Below are 18,316 nucleotides of genomic sequence, written 5' to 3'. Positions count from 1 at the left end.
TACGTGGTATAAAACCATATCCTCAGGCCATTGTATGTTATGCAAATGTTGAACACAAAAAAAAATTAAAATAAAACAAGGCATTGTGAGCATCAAGGCCCCCGCCCCTTCCTTAAACAGAAAATTTTGCCATTTGTTGGCTATGCAAATGAAAGACCTATATCACCCAGTCATGCTGGTGCACCGATATACAGTATATTTTGGGCGTTAGTGCGCACATGGGTGTGTGTTACAGAGTGAAGTGTTTACTTCACAAGTGAGAAAGGAAGAGGAGACTGGCTCATCTTTGACCTGAGCATTGTCTCATGGTGGCGCTGCCTCTGTACACACTGGCTATTTTAAGACTTTCTCCCCAGAAAGATGACAGCTCCTCTCTTAACGTTCCCTGGGCCTTCTGAGCGCAGGCTCAGTTGGCGTATCTCCCGCACCACAACGAGCTGGAACCGCAAGGCCAAGAAAATAAATAAGCAACCGGGCGCCTCATAAACAGATAAGATTCTACATAAATAATCATCTAGTCTGGGGCAAAACAAGACAACACACCCACTCACACCTCATGGCTCTCTGGTTTCATCAGCCTTTATCGCTTACACAGAAAAATCTTTCTGAGAAAAGTCTACGTATAACCTCTCTTTGTACATCTCTCCGCCTCTGTGTCTCTGGAGTGTACATGTATAAGTAAAGCCATGCTTATTCATCTGATCCAAAGAACAGGATGTTTCCAGGCCTGTGGAGTTGAGAGGAAGAGGTTCATGTGAGTGTGAGTGAGTGTGTGCGTGTGTGAGAGAGAGAGAGAGAGAGAGAGGGAGAGAGAGAGAGAGAGAGAGAGAGAGAGAGAGAGAGAGAGAGAGAGAGAGAGATAGAGAGCGGGAGGGAGAGGGAGAGGGGGGAGAAAGAGAGGGAGGGGTGGGCTTTCCTCTCCAGCCTACAGGAGCACAAAGGACAATCTAACACTTCCTCTGGGGTTGTTGCCAAGACTGCCAACTTGGCACTCTTTCTACTTCTCTACTTCACCATTGCTGTCCATTAATCTCTCTCTCTCTCGCTCAAATACACACTCAAAGTGCGCAAATATGAACAGAAATGCACACAAACACAAAAGTCCACACACGGGCACGCACACATACACACACACATACACACCACTCCTGACTTTCTGCTACTTTCATTTAACACATGACACATCACATGATATCATGGGCGAGATAGTCAACTGCACGCTACTGAATGCTAAATGAACATTTGTGTGGACTTGCAAGCTATCACCACAGAATCATGTGCAAACTTTTCACCGTGTGTGTGTTCATATGGGAATCTATTCAGTGGAAGCAGATGGGGTGCGGATGCGGGCTTTTAGACTGGTTTAAAGGCCCCTTGTGCCCCTGTGGAGCTGCTCCTTACCGTCATCAGCCCCCCCACCAGGTCATTGGTGTGGGGGTCTTCATCCTTGGTGCCCAGCTGTGGGGAGTAGAGCTCAGTGGTCCTCAGGATCTCCAGGACCCGATCCAAGGCCTCCGCCACTGGCATGGGACTGCTTTCCTGTGCCGCATTGATGATGTTGATAACCTGGATGACGAAGCGAGAAGGGCACAGAGAGAGTGGGGCATAAGTGGGGTCCATCTAGGGCCGGGCGATATTGACAAAATCAAATATCACAATATTTTAGACCGAATACCTCGATATCGATAATGTGACGATATTTTGGGGATGAGTATTTGTGCTTTCATAAGATATTTACACACAAGAAAATTTTGAAAATTAGTAATGATCATTAGTAATCAGTAATGGGTAATCAGTAATAAGTAAAGTGGATATGATGAGCAGGTAAAGCCAATCATTGTTCATTTTACTCTGCCAGAACAGGCTAATAAGTTCAGAAAATTGTATCACTTCACTGTAACGCAGCCTTTAAGACCAGGGAGAAGTAACATTTAACATTTAATTTCACAATATAACGATAACCAAAATCCCAGATGATAACTAGTCCCATATCACAATATCGATATTATAGGATATATCGCCCAGCCCGAGGTCTATCTGTATTATGTAGTTGACTTCCCAAAGAAAGAAGTCAGAGTTACTGTAGGATCTAAGGTTGGACACCTACGGCTAGGTTAGGCAGGCAGATGCAAGGGCACTGCGCAAGTGCTAACCCACTCACTTGCACACACATGACCAGCAGTTCTATCAGTGGCTTTATTCTGGAGAGGAAGATGCCTACAGGGACTGACAACACAGTCAAATGATACAGCAGAGGAACTGCAGTGTGTCATATGACCCATCCCCGGGGACTTTCTCCATTTCCGACCAGCCGCGCTGCAGTCTACATAAACCACTGAAACAGCAGGTCATTCTGGTCCCACATGCTTTTCCTGTCTTGTCCATGAAATATGGCATTTTATCAGCCTATCTTCTCTTGACATGGTATGCATGGCCTCTAGACTTAGACTTGTAGCTGTACAATACATGCTCATGGCCGTTCTGGCAGTTTTATGACCCGAGAGTTCAGTCATGAGATGGAAACATCAGTGCAAACTGCTAATCATATGATGGAGGCTGGGAGGGGATGGTGGGGAGGGAGACGAACCCACCTTGGTGATGGGAGCCTCTATGGTCATGGAGTGGATTCGGGCCATGGAGGAGTGCCTTCGCTGAGAACTCCCTGGAAGGAGACAAAAAAAAAAGATCATGTCAATGTCCGCTTGATCTTCCATTCAACCAAATTCTCAAAGGGAGAAATTCATAATCAGCTGCCTTTTTTCCACTACTTGGTGTGAGTGTGTGTGTCCAATCAACACTTGATGCAAACAGGCAACTTGGAAAGTTTCATAAGCTATAGAGAAACGCCCAGAGTTTCCATCATCTATCTCCCTTCTCTCTCACCGTCGCTCCCTCGAGACGTTGTGGATCTGACGTCCAGAGAGCCTTTCCTCCGGTCTTTGTGCTTACTGGATTGGATGTCTGGGGAGAGCAGCACACCTTACATTAACACACACAAACACACACACGCATATTCACACACACAGCAATCAGTTCAAAAGGGATGAGGGGGCCGACTTTGACCTCCATCACGATATCCTTGACGAGAAGAAGTTTACACTGAGAAGGCGGCAAACGCTTTCTAACAGAGAGATGGCTTACTGTACACAGTCCCTTCAGGATGTAGCAGAGCTTTTTGTGTTGTTATTGTACCCAAATTGCTTGATTTTGTGGTGGCCTTTCTCCAAAATTGCAATGAAATTTGACGTTTAATGTGTGTTTTTTTGCAGTAAAATTGTGATAATTGGCAAAAATCTGACGTCAAGAAAAAAAAGGTACTAAAGTGGCACTAAAGATATACCAAAAATGGGATGGTTGTAACTACTACCCATTAAGAAGGAGTCATATATAATCACTTCCTCTGATAATAAGCATACTGGATATCACAGAAGCTACTGGAAATACTTCAGTGCTCATGCTTTTTTTCTTTTATGAAGAGAAAAAAACATGGGCTCAAAGTTACAACAAAGGGAAATACTGTGCTTAGATTTCAGTCTTTATAAATATACCTTCAAATTAACATCAGCATGGTAAGCACCAAATAAAACCAGCCCATTTGAATATGTTTCATGAACATAAAACTGTGTAGTTTCATTTAAAAAGTGCCCATTTATGTTTAAGGTACACTTTCTGTTCCTCTGAATAACAGTATGAAAATCAAAGGCTTGTGAAAAATGGAAGCTATAATAGTGTAGGTTAAATGAAAAACTAAATTTCTTCCACCTGTAGGGGTGAATAAAACTTGTATATGAAACTACAACTCATTGTCCTCTGAATAATCTTCCATCTTCTCCCTCTCTAAAGCTCCATTGCCAAGTCATTGGTTGTAGTATAAGAAGACCGAGGAAGACATAGTTTGTTAACGTATGGTTTGAGTGGATCATTTTATGTGAAAAAGTGTAATGATCGGCTAAAAATTGATTTGGCCATTTCATCCACAGCAACTTTAGTCATTTTGCAAAACTGCAATTTCTATTCTATTGCTTGAATTTCTATTATCGCAACTGCAAAATTGCAAAATCTTGGAGGGACTTAAAAATAAACCCTGTATCTTTGTACCTACTCACATATGATGATGATGTGAATGAATAATGCAGTTATTAAAAGTTCTGAAGTAAAACAGAAACCTTCATCTATACAGTAGGCTGGCAGAGGCTCTGGGAGGGATTTGGGATAGTCAAGCCAATTTTAAACATATACAAATGTTTATATATAGCGCCTAAACACAAGACACTTTGATACAAAGCGCTTCACAAGGTTAAAAGAAAAAGATATCAGATCAAGAAACAATCTACACCGACAAAAAGACCAACCAGATTACAGAAAAGTAGGTAAAACACATCAGTCACACTGAAAGGCTGTGGAGTAAAAGTAGGTCTTTAATCGATTTGTAAAAACAGCAGTCGATTCTGCCAACCTAACACTTTTGGGAAGGTTGTTCCACAGTCTATAGGGACCACAATAGTAAAAGTGTGATCACCCTTTAGAGCCCCTGATCAGAAGACTAAGGGATCTTGGGGTGTTGTAAGGGCAAAACAGTTCAGAAATACCTCTATACTGACGTGCAAGGCATTGCAAAGCTTTATAAACAAACAGCAAGATTTCAAAGTTGATTCTATAGCTGACAGGGAGCCAGTGAAGGGAGAGAGGAGCGATATGATCCCTCTTTTCTGCGCCTGTCAGGAGCCTAGCTGCTGCACTTTGAAATCAGTTGCAGCTGTGAACGGGCTTTACAGCTGAGGCCACAATAGAGCAAGTAACAATAGTCTAGTCTAGAAGAAATAATAGCATGGATAACTTTTTCCAGGTCGATAAAAGAAAGAAATGATTTCATGTTAGAGACATTTCTCAGTTGGAAAAAGCAGGACTAGATAACCTGCTCTTCAACATTTAACTCCTAATAAAAAAACACCCAGGTTTCTGGCACGGTGCCTTATATTTGCGGACATATTGCAGGTGATTGCAAACCGAGTCTGCAAATCTCAGTTTACAAAATGTGACCATTTCCAATTTACTGTCATTAAGTTTCAGTCAGTTTTACGCCATCTAACAGTTGATGCCTTCAAGGCAATCATAAAAAAAATGTGGATCGGCGTATTAAAAAAACAGTATTGGTCCTAGGATCGAACCTTGTGGCGCACCGCAAGTGATACTGGCCTGGGAGAAACAAGCATCACCGATGTGTTCTACCAAAGACATACAGTAGACCTGAACCAGTCAAGCGCTGTCCCCAAGGCTCCAACCCAGGCTTTTAGGTGGTTCAGCATAATTGTGTGATTGATGAAATCAAATGTTACACTAATATCTATAAGGATTAAGATGGAGCAGCCCCCCCCGGCACCCACAGTAGACACTTTAAGGTAGTAGAGAGAACTTGGGGACAGATCTTACCTGTCTGAGACTCTGCCTGCACACGTTCACTGGATTTATCAGTCTGTATGGATAGGGGGGAAAAAAGCAACTTGATACATCTGGGTCAGAGAGCTCCTTTCATTCATCTATTTGTAACAAAAATAAGAATACCTCTTACCTTATTATTATCATTTAAAGGCCTGTTGATAGACACATAGTGTCTGATTTTTCTGTGAATGACAAAAACAATTAGTACAAGGGGAAAAAATAAAGGGGATACAATTATACAGTATCATTATACAGCAAGTTACTGCAAGGTAATTTACAGTGGATGACAGCTGAAGATTGGATGAGCCAGGCCTAAACATACTGTCACTCACCCTCCCTGTCCAATTACAGGTGTGATCTTCACATTTTGCTGAATGCTGTCTCCATTCTTCTTTTTGGCATAATAAATCCCCTGCCACTCCTGGAACATACCAAGCCAGAGCCAAGAGAGAGGCGGTGAGACATACAGCAACAAAACATTACAGTATAAGAAGACATACTCAGGACATGGATTCACTGTAGATATACACTGTATCGAATTAAAAACATAATAAAAGTGAGGAATCACAAGATTTCATCTGTTGAAAAGGTACTAAAAACTGGGAGTAGCGGGGTGTGCCAGGGTGGTATTTGGGGGTGGGGTGGGGTAGGGGGGGTGGCAGAGTATTTCAGAGAGCAGCAAGTTGCTTTAATGGGTAGGTGAAACACTCCTGGAGTCCAGTGTGCTTGTTTCATGTCCACCCCACCCATGGACTGCTGCAGCAGCTTTAAAAGGCCTTTCCCGCTGTTAGTCTGTCTGGGACTGACCTTCGCTCTCTGTGTAGTAAGATCACAGCACAGCCATCAACCACTGTTCTTATGCACATGAAACAGAGCTGCTGGATGGCCCGTGGCACGGTTCATGGACCACACGTGGATGCACGTGCACATATGCATTGCACACAGACAAGGCACATATGCATTGCATACAGTAAGTAGTAGTCTGCTTACTAGGGAAGGGATGATGTGCTTATCTCATGATACGATTCGATACGCGATATGGGGTTCAGGATTCGACACAACCACGATACGATGTAATAAATAAACATTTAATGTGTAAAGTATAACTGTGCAGAATGATGTTTATTTCTCAGCCAAAAATCTTTCTAGCAATGGCACTGGCTTGATAGAATGTAAACAACAATTTAAAAATGTCATTACAAAGTGAAAATAATATCGATGGAGAGATTGTAAAATTGTGATTGGCAAGCCGGCGCATTTTGTGATTACTACAGCAGAATAAAACATAGCTAATATTGCGATTCATTTTTCTGCCCCACGATACGTATTGTCACATTTTTGTATTGTGATATATTGAATTTCGATATATCGTCCCATCCCTACTACTTGCTAGAGTGAACTAATAGTGGAATGATAGTAATAGACTACAATGACGGCCACACAGTATGTATATGGGACAGTCTATCAACACAGTCACAATCACAATCATGTAGGCGATCATTCATTTAGTGATGAGGCTACAGTTTGCATGGGGGTGCAAGTGAACCACAGTGAAAGTGTAGCGTAGCCTAAAACAGTGGTTCTCAACATGGGGCCCAGGGACCACCAGGGGTCCTTGAGGGCATTCCAGAGGGTCCCCGGCAAACTGATGAATCGTTAAACTTCAGCATTATTTAATTTACAAGAAGTTAACACAATTAGAGAAAATAGAAGAATGACTATTTTGGTCATAATTTCACTGTTATCTCTCTACCTAGAAATACTGATAGTCATGGAATTCTGGACAAAATCATATTTAACAATAAAAATATTCTCAGAGTTGGGTCGGAGAGACAAAATCTCATTAAATGGGCACTAAATTTAGGGTGCTTGATATGAAAAATGTTGAGAATCACTGTTCTAAAAAGTGTAGTGTAGGCAAGAGTAAGATTTTGTGAATGCTTATTACCTTTCCTTTCCGTATGCAGGAGTTTATTGTTTCAAGGAGATCAGGCTTATTCTTCTCACTTTTAGGCACTTCTATTATTTCCTTCCCTATTAGCTCGCCTTGTTGGTAGCCCATAATGGACTCGTAGGCAGGGTTCACGTACTGCGAAGGAGAGGAGAGAGTGTTGAGATGACAATCTGCTGTTCATGAAGCGCACACTGGGCTGAGGTCAGACACAGTGCAGTCTTAGGGGTGTCAGCAGTGTTAGCTATGATGATGACCTCTAATGGCATAGGAGCCATGCCAACCAAAACAATACATTTCCAGAGAGAGATGCTGGCACATTCGTTACTCACTTCATAGAACTCAAAAACACAGAATGTGATAACACAGCCTAAAATGCTTTGTGGTTAACAAAAGGAACCATTCAGAGAGAGAGAGAGAGAGAGACCACGACTATCATTACAGAGATCTGGGATCACAAGACATCAGCAGGCACTAAAACAGGAGAGAGAGAGAGAGAGAGAGAGAGAGAGAGAGAGAGAGAGAGAGAGAGAGAGAGAGAGAGAGAGAGACAGACAGAGAGAGAGAGAGAGAGAGAGAGAGAGAACTGAAACGTTAACCACAATGATGCAATGAGAATGCAAAGTGTATCAGAGACCCACCTGAATGACTTGATCTTCAGAAGTGATCTCTATGGCCTCTTGGCTTTGTTCTAGAGCCGTGAAAATAGCATTTCCAGCCCTTGCACAAATAGAGAGAGAACAGTCACAGACTCATTAATACCCATATTCCCCAAATGTATTGAACACATGAGCTTGATTATACAAAGACAGCTAACAAGTAGATCTTAGAGAACATCAAAGTGGACATGTATTCATATCCCAGATGGAGACGGGTAGCAACATTGGCACGACAAATTACATTAACCTATATCCTCTTTCTGATGTTTTGCCCTCAGTGCAAGAGGTCTAGATAACACATTGTATAACTAATGTACTACTTAATTGCACTCAGATACTAAGGTGTGCTCTGGGAAATGCCCATTCGCTCCTCACCTCAGTTTGAACTGCGCCCGCACCTCTCCATGCTCCAGCTGTAGCAGCTCATTGTAGCAGGCCATCATATTGGCATTCTCCACATATCTCTGAGGGTCAGAGGGCAACACAAAGCAGCATGGATCAACCAAAGCTCCTTAATAGTCCATTTTCAAATCAGTGCTATTATAGGCCATGTTATGGTGCTGCTAATGCCAGTGAGTACCAGTGATTCAGGTATAGGGAACTCAATGGGTGTGCCTCTTAAGCAAACAAAAAGGATTTAGAGTCTGGATCCCTGCCTTAGATCGAGTGTTGACACCAGGAATGAAAAAAAAAAAATCACATGCAATCGTACTCACCCTATTAAAGCCAGCATTGATCAGAGGCATCACAGAGGCTTCCTCTCTGTCTGGCCTTAAAAAAAGAACACATGTTAGCACCCAACCATCCCCACGACAAAGGCCTGTTGAGAGAACGTCAGAGGGGCGCACCATATGACAGGCTCCAGGCCTGTGCTGAGTCAGCCATTTTGATGCTGACCATAATCCTAATCATTAGCTACATAACAAGACACAGTGAGGAAGAAAAGGGAGAAAGAGGGAGAGCAAGGGGGTGTCAGCGAGTTGTACGTACCTTTTCACAACGGCGACTATCACAGTGTTTTCTGAGGAGTTGACCGCTCTAATTGACCTGAATGTAAACAGAGGGAGCCTTTTAGCCAGTGAGCAGGCCGGTGGAAAAGCCCATGGCATCAAATCAATGTATTTTTCAGTTTTTCACGCTCCGATTCTCCCAGGCAGGCAGAGCCCAGTGGTGCAGCTCTGTGAGCAGGCCTAGGCCTCTGAAAGAATGCAGTGTACAGGGCCACTCATCCGCCTGTGGTTTTCCCCAGCCAGTGGTCATAAAGGCCCTTTAGTTCCCCATCAGGGCCTGTGCGTGTACACTGAACATATGGATTGGCCAAAATGAATAGGGTTAACATACACGCTGGGCAGGGTAAATGAATGTTTGTAAATGTGTTTTTGGTTTGGGCACAGGCTAAAGATAGAGAGTGGTATGGGCAGGCACTGCTCATTTCTCATTGACATGACTCCACTAGGTAGCATGCGAATGAAGCTAGCCCAAAGTGAGCCGGCTCCCATTCATCCCCCTCAGCGAGGCAGGGAAACCCACAGAGGCTACAGCAGGGCCTGTCAAGACTTTCAGATCTGGTCTGGATTGGGACACTGGCCTTCGGTGACATTATTTGCATGGCATCAGATTCAATCCATCTGTGTCCACTGTATCATTCCAGAAATACAATGCATTTAGAAGTACTTTGATGGTAAGGGAATTAGCCTACCGGCATAGTGCTTCAGCGTCAAAGTGTCTGGAATGTCTGTGGTCAATGATGACGAGGTCGTGATGCTTCTCCAAGAAACATTCGAGAGCCGACTCAGGTGTCCGCGCCATGCTGCACCTGAAGTTGGCCTTCTCACATGCCCAGCAGAAGCCATTACTCTGACTGTCCTCTTTGGCAAATACTAAAAGTACCTGCAAAAAGAGAAATGACATAGTACAAAGTACAAAGCTAAGTAAGTCTTTTTTTTGTTTCTCATTGACCTCATGCAACATCCTACTACTACTACTACTACAACAACTACTACACTGCAAAAAACGCCCATCTTAACGAATCATTTAGTCTCATATTCAGCCTTCAAATCGTATTTTTCTGAAAATAAGAGAAAGATTCTGCCAATGAGGTGAGATAACTCCACTTGTTTCCAATGCAGTTTCACTAGTTTCAGGAATTTTCTAGAAATGAATGTCAATATCGTCAAAATTCTTGAAGTTGATTTGCATTGGAAACAAGTGACATTATCTAACGCCACTGGCAGATGCATAAAGATTTTTTCACTTAATAATAAACTTTATATAGCACTTATCTAAAAGCACAGTTTACAAAGTGCTTTGCAAGAAGCCATAAAAAACAAGAATAGTAAATATAAAATATATACAAAGGAGATAAAGATGGGAAATGCATTCAAAAGAAAAAAAATAAAAATACATAAAATATAAACAGTAACAAAAAAAAAAAAAACACCAGATTTGAAGTGGTCAAAATCCAAAACTGTACATGAAAGCAAGTCTATATGAGTGTGTTTTAAGAGGTGTTTTAAAAGATGACAGTGAATTTGCATAAATTAGTAGGAACAAGCATTAGTTCCTCAGGCAGAGCGGTCCACATTTTAGAGGTCTTGATGACAAAAGAGCGATCACCTTCAGTCTTGAGTCCAGACTGTGGGACAGTCAGCAGGCCGCTCTATGGTTCATAGGCGATTAGGAGCTCTGCAGTGAACTAGGGAGCAGACCTAACTGTGCTTTAAATGTGATCAGTAAAATCGTAAAATCAATTCTCTATCTAACCAGTACTCAATGGAAAAATGCAAAAGTTGGGGATATATGATCCATTTGTTTTGCACCAGTTAAAATCCTAGCTACTGCATTCAAAATGGGCCGGAGATATTATTTATAGGAGGATATATGAGAACCATAGAGCTACTTGATATGTAGCCCTGATCTGATTATGGAAACTGACTTTCCAAACCACAGACGATCCACCTCCCCTGCCTCCCCTCTGAGCTATAGAATCAGTTCGGACACAGCAAGAGAAGAGAGAGCTAGAACAGGAGTTTATCCATTCACTTACAGCTCTAAGTCGTCATGTTTTCATAGGTGCACTTATGCTCATTTGTCCCTAACCAGCCTGCAGTGTGGGCTTGACTGTGACCTCAGGCCTCCAGCGGACAGGTCCTGATCGATCAGGCCCAGCTCCCACCTGGATGCGTCAGAGATTTTATTGTCCGCTGCCATGATCTATGACACAATTAGTCGAGGTGGCCTTGACTAGCTGCGGCCCCTCCCATTGGTCTGCCAAGGCTGTGGCAGAAGGTACTGCTGCTACCGTCAAACCAGCCATTGAGAGCACACTCTCCCTGCCAGCATACTTTCATATAACCCCTTACTTGCGTAAATACAGGACCAGAGATTTAGGCCCGCCTCCAAGAGCACTGCCGCACTAAGAGTAGATTCATGAGTCACTCTCTCAAACAGACGTCATCTCCAACTGTTTGGCAGGGAGCAGAATGAACGTAAAGAAGGGAAAGTTTGTTCTGCAGTTTTAGGTTTGCATCACACCTGTAAAATTGAGTTAGGGTACAAAGACATGACTCTGTTGAGAAAACTAGAGCTAGTGTCCTACGCACAATCAGGGGACAGAGGATTTGTTGTTGGACAATTATCCTTTTGATTCACTCTGACGATTGGTCTGGCTTTATTTAAAGACCTGACTTCATCAAAAGCCGGCCCCAGGCCTATAGAGGAGCCCTAACGGCTGAGAGACATGTTCCTAATACGAACCATATTCCACATATGACCATTTTCATTACAAGCAGCAAAAAGTGTCCAGGTCGTAAATACATCATCACTGAGTCCTTCAGCTATGTTTGGTACGCACAGGGAATTAGATCAGAATTCCACATTGGGATGTTGGTAGAAAAGTCAACATTCCGGCTGAGGTGGAGGAACGGGCTAACGTAGGCCAGGATCAGGTCTTTTCAGGTGCCTGCACTGGGGCTGGACAGATAGGCCTCGCTCACACTGCAAAAAACATCTATCTTAACAAGTCTTTTAGTCTCATATTCAGTCTTCAAATCTTATTTTTCTTAAAACAAGAGAAAAATTATGCCAATGGGGTGAGATAACAGTTTCACTTGTTTCAGGAGTTTTCTAGAAATGAGTGTCAATATCTTGAAACAAGTCAGGATAAAGCAGATCACTGCACTACTATCAAGAAAATGACACTTGATTCGACAAAATTCTTGAAATAAGTTACTTTGCATTGGAAACAAGTAAAATTATCTAACCCCACTGGCAGATTTTTTCACTTGTTTTAAGAAAATTATGATTTTAGGACTCAATAATAGCCTAAATGACTTGTTAAGATGGACATTTTTTCCAGTGCAGTACTAACACACCCAGTCGCAACGGACAAAAATCCAGCAAAGAACTCACAGTACATTCAAGCTACTAATAGGAAGAATGTTTTGAGTGAAGATGTAATTAATATGTTCCAAGAGAAACAGTAGGGAAAACGGCAGAGAAAGTGGCAGACAGAAAGAGACAGAGACAGAAAGAGAAAGACAGGCAAACTGGTTCTCAGGGGGGTAGCCAGCATTTTGGCAGGGTCTGACTGCTCTGTCTAGAAAACATCATTGTTGAAAACAGAGGGCCTGGCCAGATCCTGTGAGCCAAGAGAAAAGAGGAGGAGAGAAGAGAGGAGGAGGGCATGACAGGATCAGCTGTGAGTGACAAAAACAGGAAGGGGATATCTCTCTGCCTCGTTTTCCTACTGTGGTCACACTGGAGCGCATCACGCCCGGACTACAATGAAGCTGATTCTGTGCACTTATACATGGCTTCAAACACAGGACCTCTAATCTATTGCATTTCTCCTCTTAGGCTCCTTTTCCAGCCGCGTTGGCTACATGACATGCTGCTGTCAAGTGGAAACCTCATACTTCCACTTTTAGTGATTATTGTGGTTTTACTCGAACCAAAGGTTTGCATAGTCCTTTGTGGGTTGAGCAAGTTGCAAGGCCCAGGCGCCCTTGAAACCAATTCAAAACGTGTATATTTTCAAAATGATTTTACAATTCCTAAAAAGCTGACTTTTAGAAGACAGCAGGTTTTCATAAAACAGCAGCGACACATGCCAAAGGAACAAGCACAGTGCAACACTGTATAATGAACCATTGAACGTCAGAGAATGTCCTATTTGCAGTGACGAAACCGGTCCATGGCTCCTCTGTGCAGTTCTCCCATAACGTGCATTGTTCATGATGGTATGTTCACGGTCATCAATGTTTGGCCTTGTTGCCTTGACAACCCAAGGCTACATCGCACACAATACGTCCATTAACATTTTTTTTTTTCTCTTCTTTGAATGTTTGAATGAGGACTTGTTTTCTTTAATCTATTAGTGAGGTGTGGTATCTTTTTCAAATTCAAGATTAGTTCTAACTGCAAACATACTGTGGCGACGTTTTGAAATAGTAATCCTAGAAAAATGCTACCAAATATTGACAGTCTACTCCAACTTTAGCTGGACTGTTCTAGTTAAGAGCCTAAATGATATGGACATGAACATTTCACTGAAGCACTTCTCTTGTTCACTGGAAAGCCTAATTCACTCAACCACACAAGCATCCATCATTCAGACATTTGGCATTGTTTTACGATACCTGAAGCGGGTCTTTAAATAACTTCATTGGTCCAAATTGCACCTCTGTTAATGTGGTCTGAAAAATAACAAGAAGAATACAAGGATTAGAAAAAAAAATCATTTCATAAATGAGATATTTCCTGGTATCTTTAATCAATGCAGATCACTCAGTTACTCTGTCTATATAAAAGAAAATGTAAATATCTACCATGAGCCTCTTGCCATGTATTGCATATCTTGCCATCAAAAACAAATCTCATAATTTGTAAAAATCAAGTAATTATAGAGCTTTGAAAAGAAAAAAAGAAAAAAGGAAAAAAACTTGATTACTGATTCCAAATAGACCCGTTTTCAACTCATTACACTTTCCCTACATGAGAGTACTCTTTTCTGTCTGCAAATAATTTAGCTTCCTTCCTGCTAAATGGAACCCAGCGCAGGGGTTAGTAACCATAGCAACCAAGCCCCTTGCGGACCGCCATCCCTCTAGAATTCCTCTTCTCCGTAAACAATCTACACACGTGAGGAGGAACACAGAGAGGAATTTCAGAACATGCCGGGCAGCAGTAAATCGCTTCTCGCTAAATTGTAAGCCTTTTTGTGAGCAACATTAACAACAAAGGGAAAAAAAGCTGATTAGTTCTCAGTAGTAGCCAAATTGACGTCACAGTGACTCTAGGCTCTGTTTGTTGTAACGTCCACTAACAAAGAGTATGACATCAGGATGGCCAGCAGTTGATGGGCTGTGTGATAATCTGATCTTTCACAGACACGAGGGCCTGGTCGCATGATTAGCTCATGTGTCCTGGAGAGATGGTATGTATGTGTATGATACTGTGTGTGTGTGTGTGTGTGTGTGTGTGTGTGTGTGTGTGTGGCTGTGAAAAGGGACCAATGTATGGAAATGCAACAAACTCCTGGTATTCCAAGAGGGCTTGACAGGACAAAACCCAGTTTTTACTGCTGTCAGATATGATTTTAATTTCTTTGGCCATGTGTGTCAGAACAAATAACCTCAGTCCTCAGCTCTATCGACTTTGATTAGAGATTTAACCAAATCATTCATTTTACTGTGGAAGTGAAGCAAAACATTCTCTCTCCTATGGAGTAAATGTCCCAGATGGAATGTGCAAGTGCCCGAATGCGCGCACTCACACACACACATGTACATCATGTTTCCGTTGTGACAGCATTTGCTAGCGAAGTAGTTGAGGTCAGGGCCTTGACGTATGGAGTTTGGCCACAGGGCCTGCAGCTAGCCGAGGCCTAGCAGAGCAGAACGCAGCGCTCTGTCTCGGTCCAGAGAGACTTCCCTCTCTAATTGACACTGACACAACCAATGCAACTGCAGCTGAGGTTGTGTAACTCGAATAGCCAGCCTGCCACACACACAGCGTCGAGCCAGTCTGCCAGCCTCCTCGGGCAGCATACTCCTCTTGTACAGTACACACACGCACACACAGCAATGAATCACTCACCCAAGCATTTGCATCCCGCAAACATCATGCTGGCACCCAACCAGGGGCAAACAAAGCGGGGGAAGTGAGTGAGCATGCAGGCCAGGCGGGCGGGCAGTACGGACATGGTGTGTGTGCCTACGTAATCCATGTCCCTCCCTCCTGCTATGTGCTGCGTTGTACCAGTCACACTGGGATCTCTCTCTCTCTCTTTCACTCTCTCTCTCTCTCTTTCCCTCTCTCTCTTTCTGCACAGGGCCAGGTGGTAAACGTAGATGACAAGTTTGTTGACTTGGGCATAGTGTAGATGCAGTTTTGTTCTGTGCAAACACTTTGAATGGAAGTCTGAGTTCAATGCAATGCATTCTGGTTCTTGTAGTTTCTCTTGACTCATACATTTCCCCACAGTTAAAAAAATGCAGCTCTACAATAGCAAATACCTAGAATACAAGACCAGGGAGGAATTCAAAATCAAATGCTTGAGTGCTACTTAACACAATAACCTTAGAAATCAATCTCACGCCGTCAAGTGACAGTTTCCAGCCTCATCGCTCCAATTGATCATATGGCATGTGATAACACACCTTTCCTCCTTGTTCGGGCCGGTTTGATCGCATCAGAGCCGCTAGGCGTCTACAGTCGTCCCAGGCTGCAGTCGACTGCTACTCTCGTTCTATACACCTAATGTATTTACATAGCAGAGCTGCCTCTGACCCCATATCCTGCTCCCTGTGCATCCGGCCCTATGGATCTCCTCCTCTCCTCCAGCCCACCAGCCCTTCTCTCTCACACTCATACACACACACACACACCCACACCCACACACACACACTACATCATACACACTGGGAGAGTGGCTTTCCACTAAAGTGAAAAACAGGAAATTGGATGACATTGTTCGGTGCGCCGACGTCAGCAGTGAGAGATAGAAAGAGTAAACAGCTTCCTCCACCCCAGAGCTGGGACCAGGATGCAGGGAATCTTGGGATGTCTGCCCTACTCGTGCTTCTTAGGAAAATGTGCATGGCGGCCCCATTAACTAACAATCTCCAGATCCCTCGCTTTGACAGAGCTTTCTCCTGCTAACATGCTCGCTCTACCTCCTCCCACTCTCTGATGCCTCCCCTCCTTCAATTCCCTTGCGACACTTCTTTCCCCTCTTTTAAATATCTCCATACATGTCATTAAGTCTATTATATTCAGAACTGATAATGATAAAGGAGTATAAGTAATGAAGACAACTATCAGCCGTACTACAAGAGACCGGTATTTCTTCCTCTGTTAGAAGAAGTCAGAGCCTTGAGTTGGTGCTGGTCTCACAATTGGTGGTGGTGGGGGAGAGGGTGAGGATGGGGGGTGGGGGGTTTTGTGTGCGTGTGTGTGCGCGCATGTGTGTGTATGTTCCAGAGGCTGTCCGTGTGCTGTACAACAGTCTAAAAGTGTGGACCAAATGGAGATGAATCAATGTTCTTCATTAGGGCTGATTAGGGGGAGCAGTCCCAGCCACAGGTGTGGGACGCACACTATGTACCAGACAGACGGTCAGACAGACAGACACACACACACGCACACACACACACACACAGAGAGCTCAGCGATGGGCTAAATGGCATTGAGTGACACGTCAACCCCACCACATGCCGAGCCACTCAGATAGTAGTGCTGGCTGTCCATGCTGTGTGTGTTACCTCAAAGAGAATAATTCACATTGATGTGTGGCCACTTACATTTGCTGCCCTTAGAACTGTGCTGAAGCCATCAATAACAATGGGGTTTCAAACCTGCAACCAGCTCCAACTCTGACCAATCAATGACCCGTAGCCCGCTAACCAACCTGGCAAGCACTTCACTAAACCCTCACTACAACAGCCACTTTACTGACTCGGAAACATAAAGTAAATCATTCTATCCATTTTAATCATCATTGAACTGTAACAATGTACTATTTTTCTAAGGCCTGACTGATACAGCATATTTAGATTACTATTTGGGAGCAAAATTGCAGATTCCAAATTGATCTGCCACTAGAAAAACGTTGTGACAGCATGAAACAACTAGACATTTCCATACATTGCTTGCAAAGACTTAATTATCAAAGAAAAAAATCGTAATTTGTATTACAAACTTAAATTACAAAAGTTGATTGTTGTTTTTAGATTGAATTCATCATAGGCACCATTATTTCATAATCTGGCTCTGGACACACAGTGAACCAAATGATCATAAACGGACAAACAACTTGAACTTCATTATGTGCTACAATTCAGAATTGACCATAGACAAGTGTTGGTATTCTTTGTTATTCTCTCAGCAGGGATTACTTTTTCTTTTTCCATATAATCAAAAATGCTCAGACAGAGGAACTGTAGGAATTAGACACTCTCTCTGTATTTAAAGTCACAATGAAACGGTATTTTGAGAGCATCTTGCTTCTGTAATATGACGCATTTCCTGTTGAAACAGGATGTTGGGGCGGGACATAACGAGGGGAGGGATTGTTCAAAAGTGAAAACCAATGGGATATCCATTAGGCACAGAGAGGTAAAGGCAGTTGATGGGAAGGGCGGGATTGTTCAAAAATGTGGTTGGATTTTTTATGTACGTTTTATGTACATAAGCCTATATGTAGACACACCATGGGATTTTGATATAAAAATACAAGAAAACAATTTTTTATTTTTTTTTTGGCATATATTATTGAATAGGAAAATATTATGACATGGAAAATTAGCAACCAAGGTGAAAAAGCCATTGCTCATTTCATTGTGACTTTAAGCCCAGACTCAAGACCCATTCATTCAGTGTAGCCTACAACCTATCACATCAAGTCACATCACATTAAGTTAAATTTATGTCCAAACTGCTCTTAACACACACAAGTTTGTCACAAAGTGTTTTACAGAAAGCAAAGGACACAGATACAGATAAATCAAGAGATAATGAAAGAAATGATAATGAGAGAGATAAGACAAGTACAGCACAAACTCCATGAAACAGAAAAGGAGTGTGTGTGTGTGTGTGTGTGTGTATGTGTGTGTGGGCACCTGCATGCAGATTAATGAGTGGATATTAGAGCAATGGTCAGGCAGTATGCAGTAAAATTAAATAAAGACCAGAATGCATGGAATTAGACAAAAGGAAAGGAAGGGCTATAAGGTGGAAGGTCAGGTAATATGCAGACGTTAATATT

The 18,316-nt window shown here is 42.7% G+C and overlaps 1 protein-coding gene across 1 annotated transcript in view; it reads right to left on the bottom strand.

Annotated features, from left to right (window-relative positions):
* Positions 1 to 18,316, bottom strand: part of pde8a (phosphodiesterase 8A) — a 39,821-nt gene that overhangs the window by 7,999 nt on the left and 13,506 nt on the right. Inside the window, exons 2-14 of the mRNA XM_071901473.2 lie at positions 13,689 to 13,745; positions 9,749 to 9,939; positions 9,040 to 9,096; positions 8,766 to 8,820; positions 8,425 to 8,513; positions 8,032 to 8,110; positions 7,388 to 7,528; positions 5,772 to 5,860; positions 5,570 to 5,621; positions 5,431 to 5,473; positions 2,884 to 2,961; positions 2,592 to 2,662; positions 1,402 to 1,566 (exon numbers count right to left, since the gene is read on the bottom strand). Of these exons, the coding sequence (XP_071757574.2) occupies positions 1,402 to 1,566; positions 2,592 to 2,662; positions 2,884 to 2,961; positions 5,431 to 5,473; positions 5,570 to 5,621; positions 5,772 to 5,860; positions 7,388 to 7,528; positions 8,032 to 8,110; positions 8,425 to 8,513; positions 8,766 to 8,820; positions 9,040 to 9,096; positions 9,749 to 9,939; positions 13,689 to 13,745 (1,167 nt within the window). The remainder of the gene's footprint in view (positions 1 to 1,401; positions 1,567 to 2,591; positions 2,663 to 2,883; positions 2,962 to 5,430; positions 5,474 to 5,569; positions 5,622 to 5,771; positions 5,861 to 7,387; positions 7,529 to 8,031; positions 8,111 to 8,424; positions 8,514 to 8,765; positions 8,821 to 9,039; positions 9,097 to 9,748; positions 9,940 to 13,688; positions 13,746 to 18,316) is intronic.

This window comes from Centroberyx gerrardi, chromosome 1 (assembly GCF_048128805.1).
Source record: "Centroberyx gerrardi isolate f3 chromosome 1, fCenGer3.hap1.cur.20231027, whole genome shotgun sequence".
Lineage (NCBI taxonomy): Eukaryota > Metazoa > Chordata > Actinopteri > Beryciformes > Berycidae > Centroberyx > Centroberyx gerrardi.
Note: the sequence above shows the minus strand (reverse complement) of the source record. Positions and strands in the feature narration are given on the sequence as shown.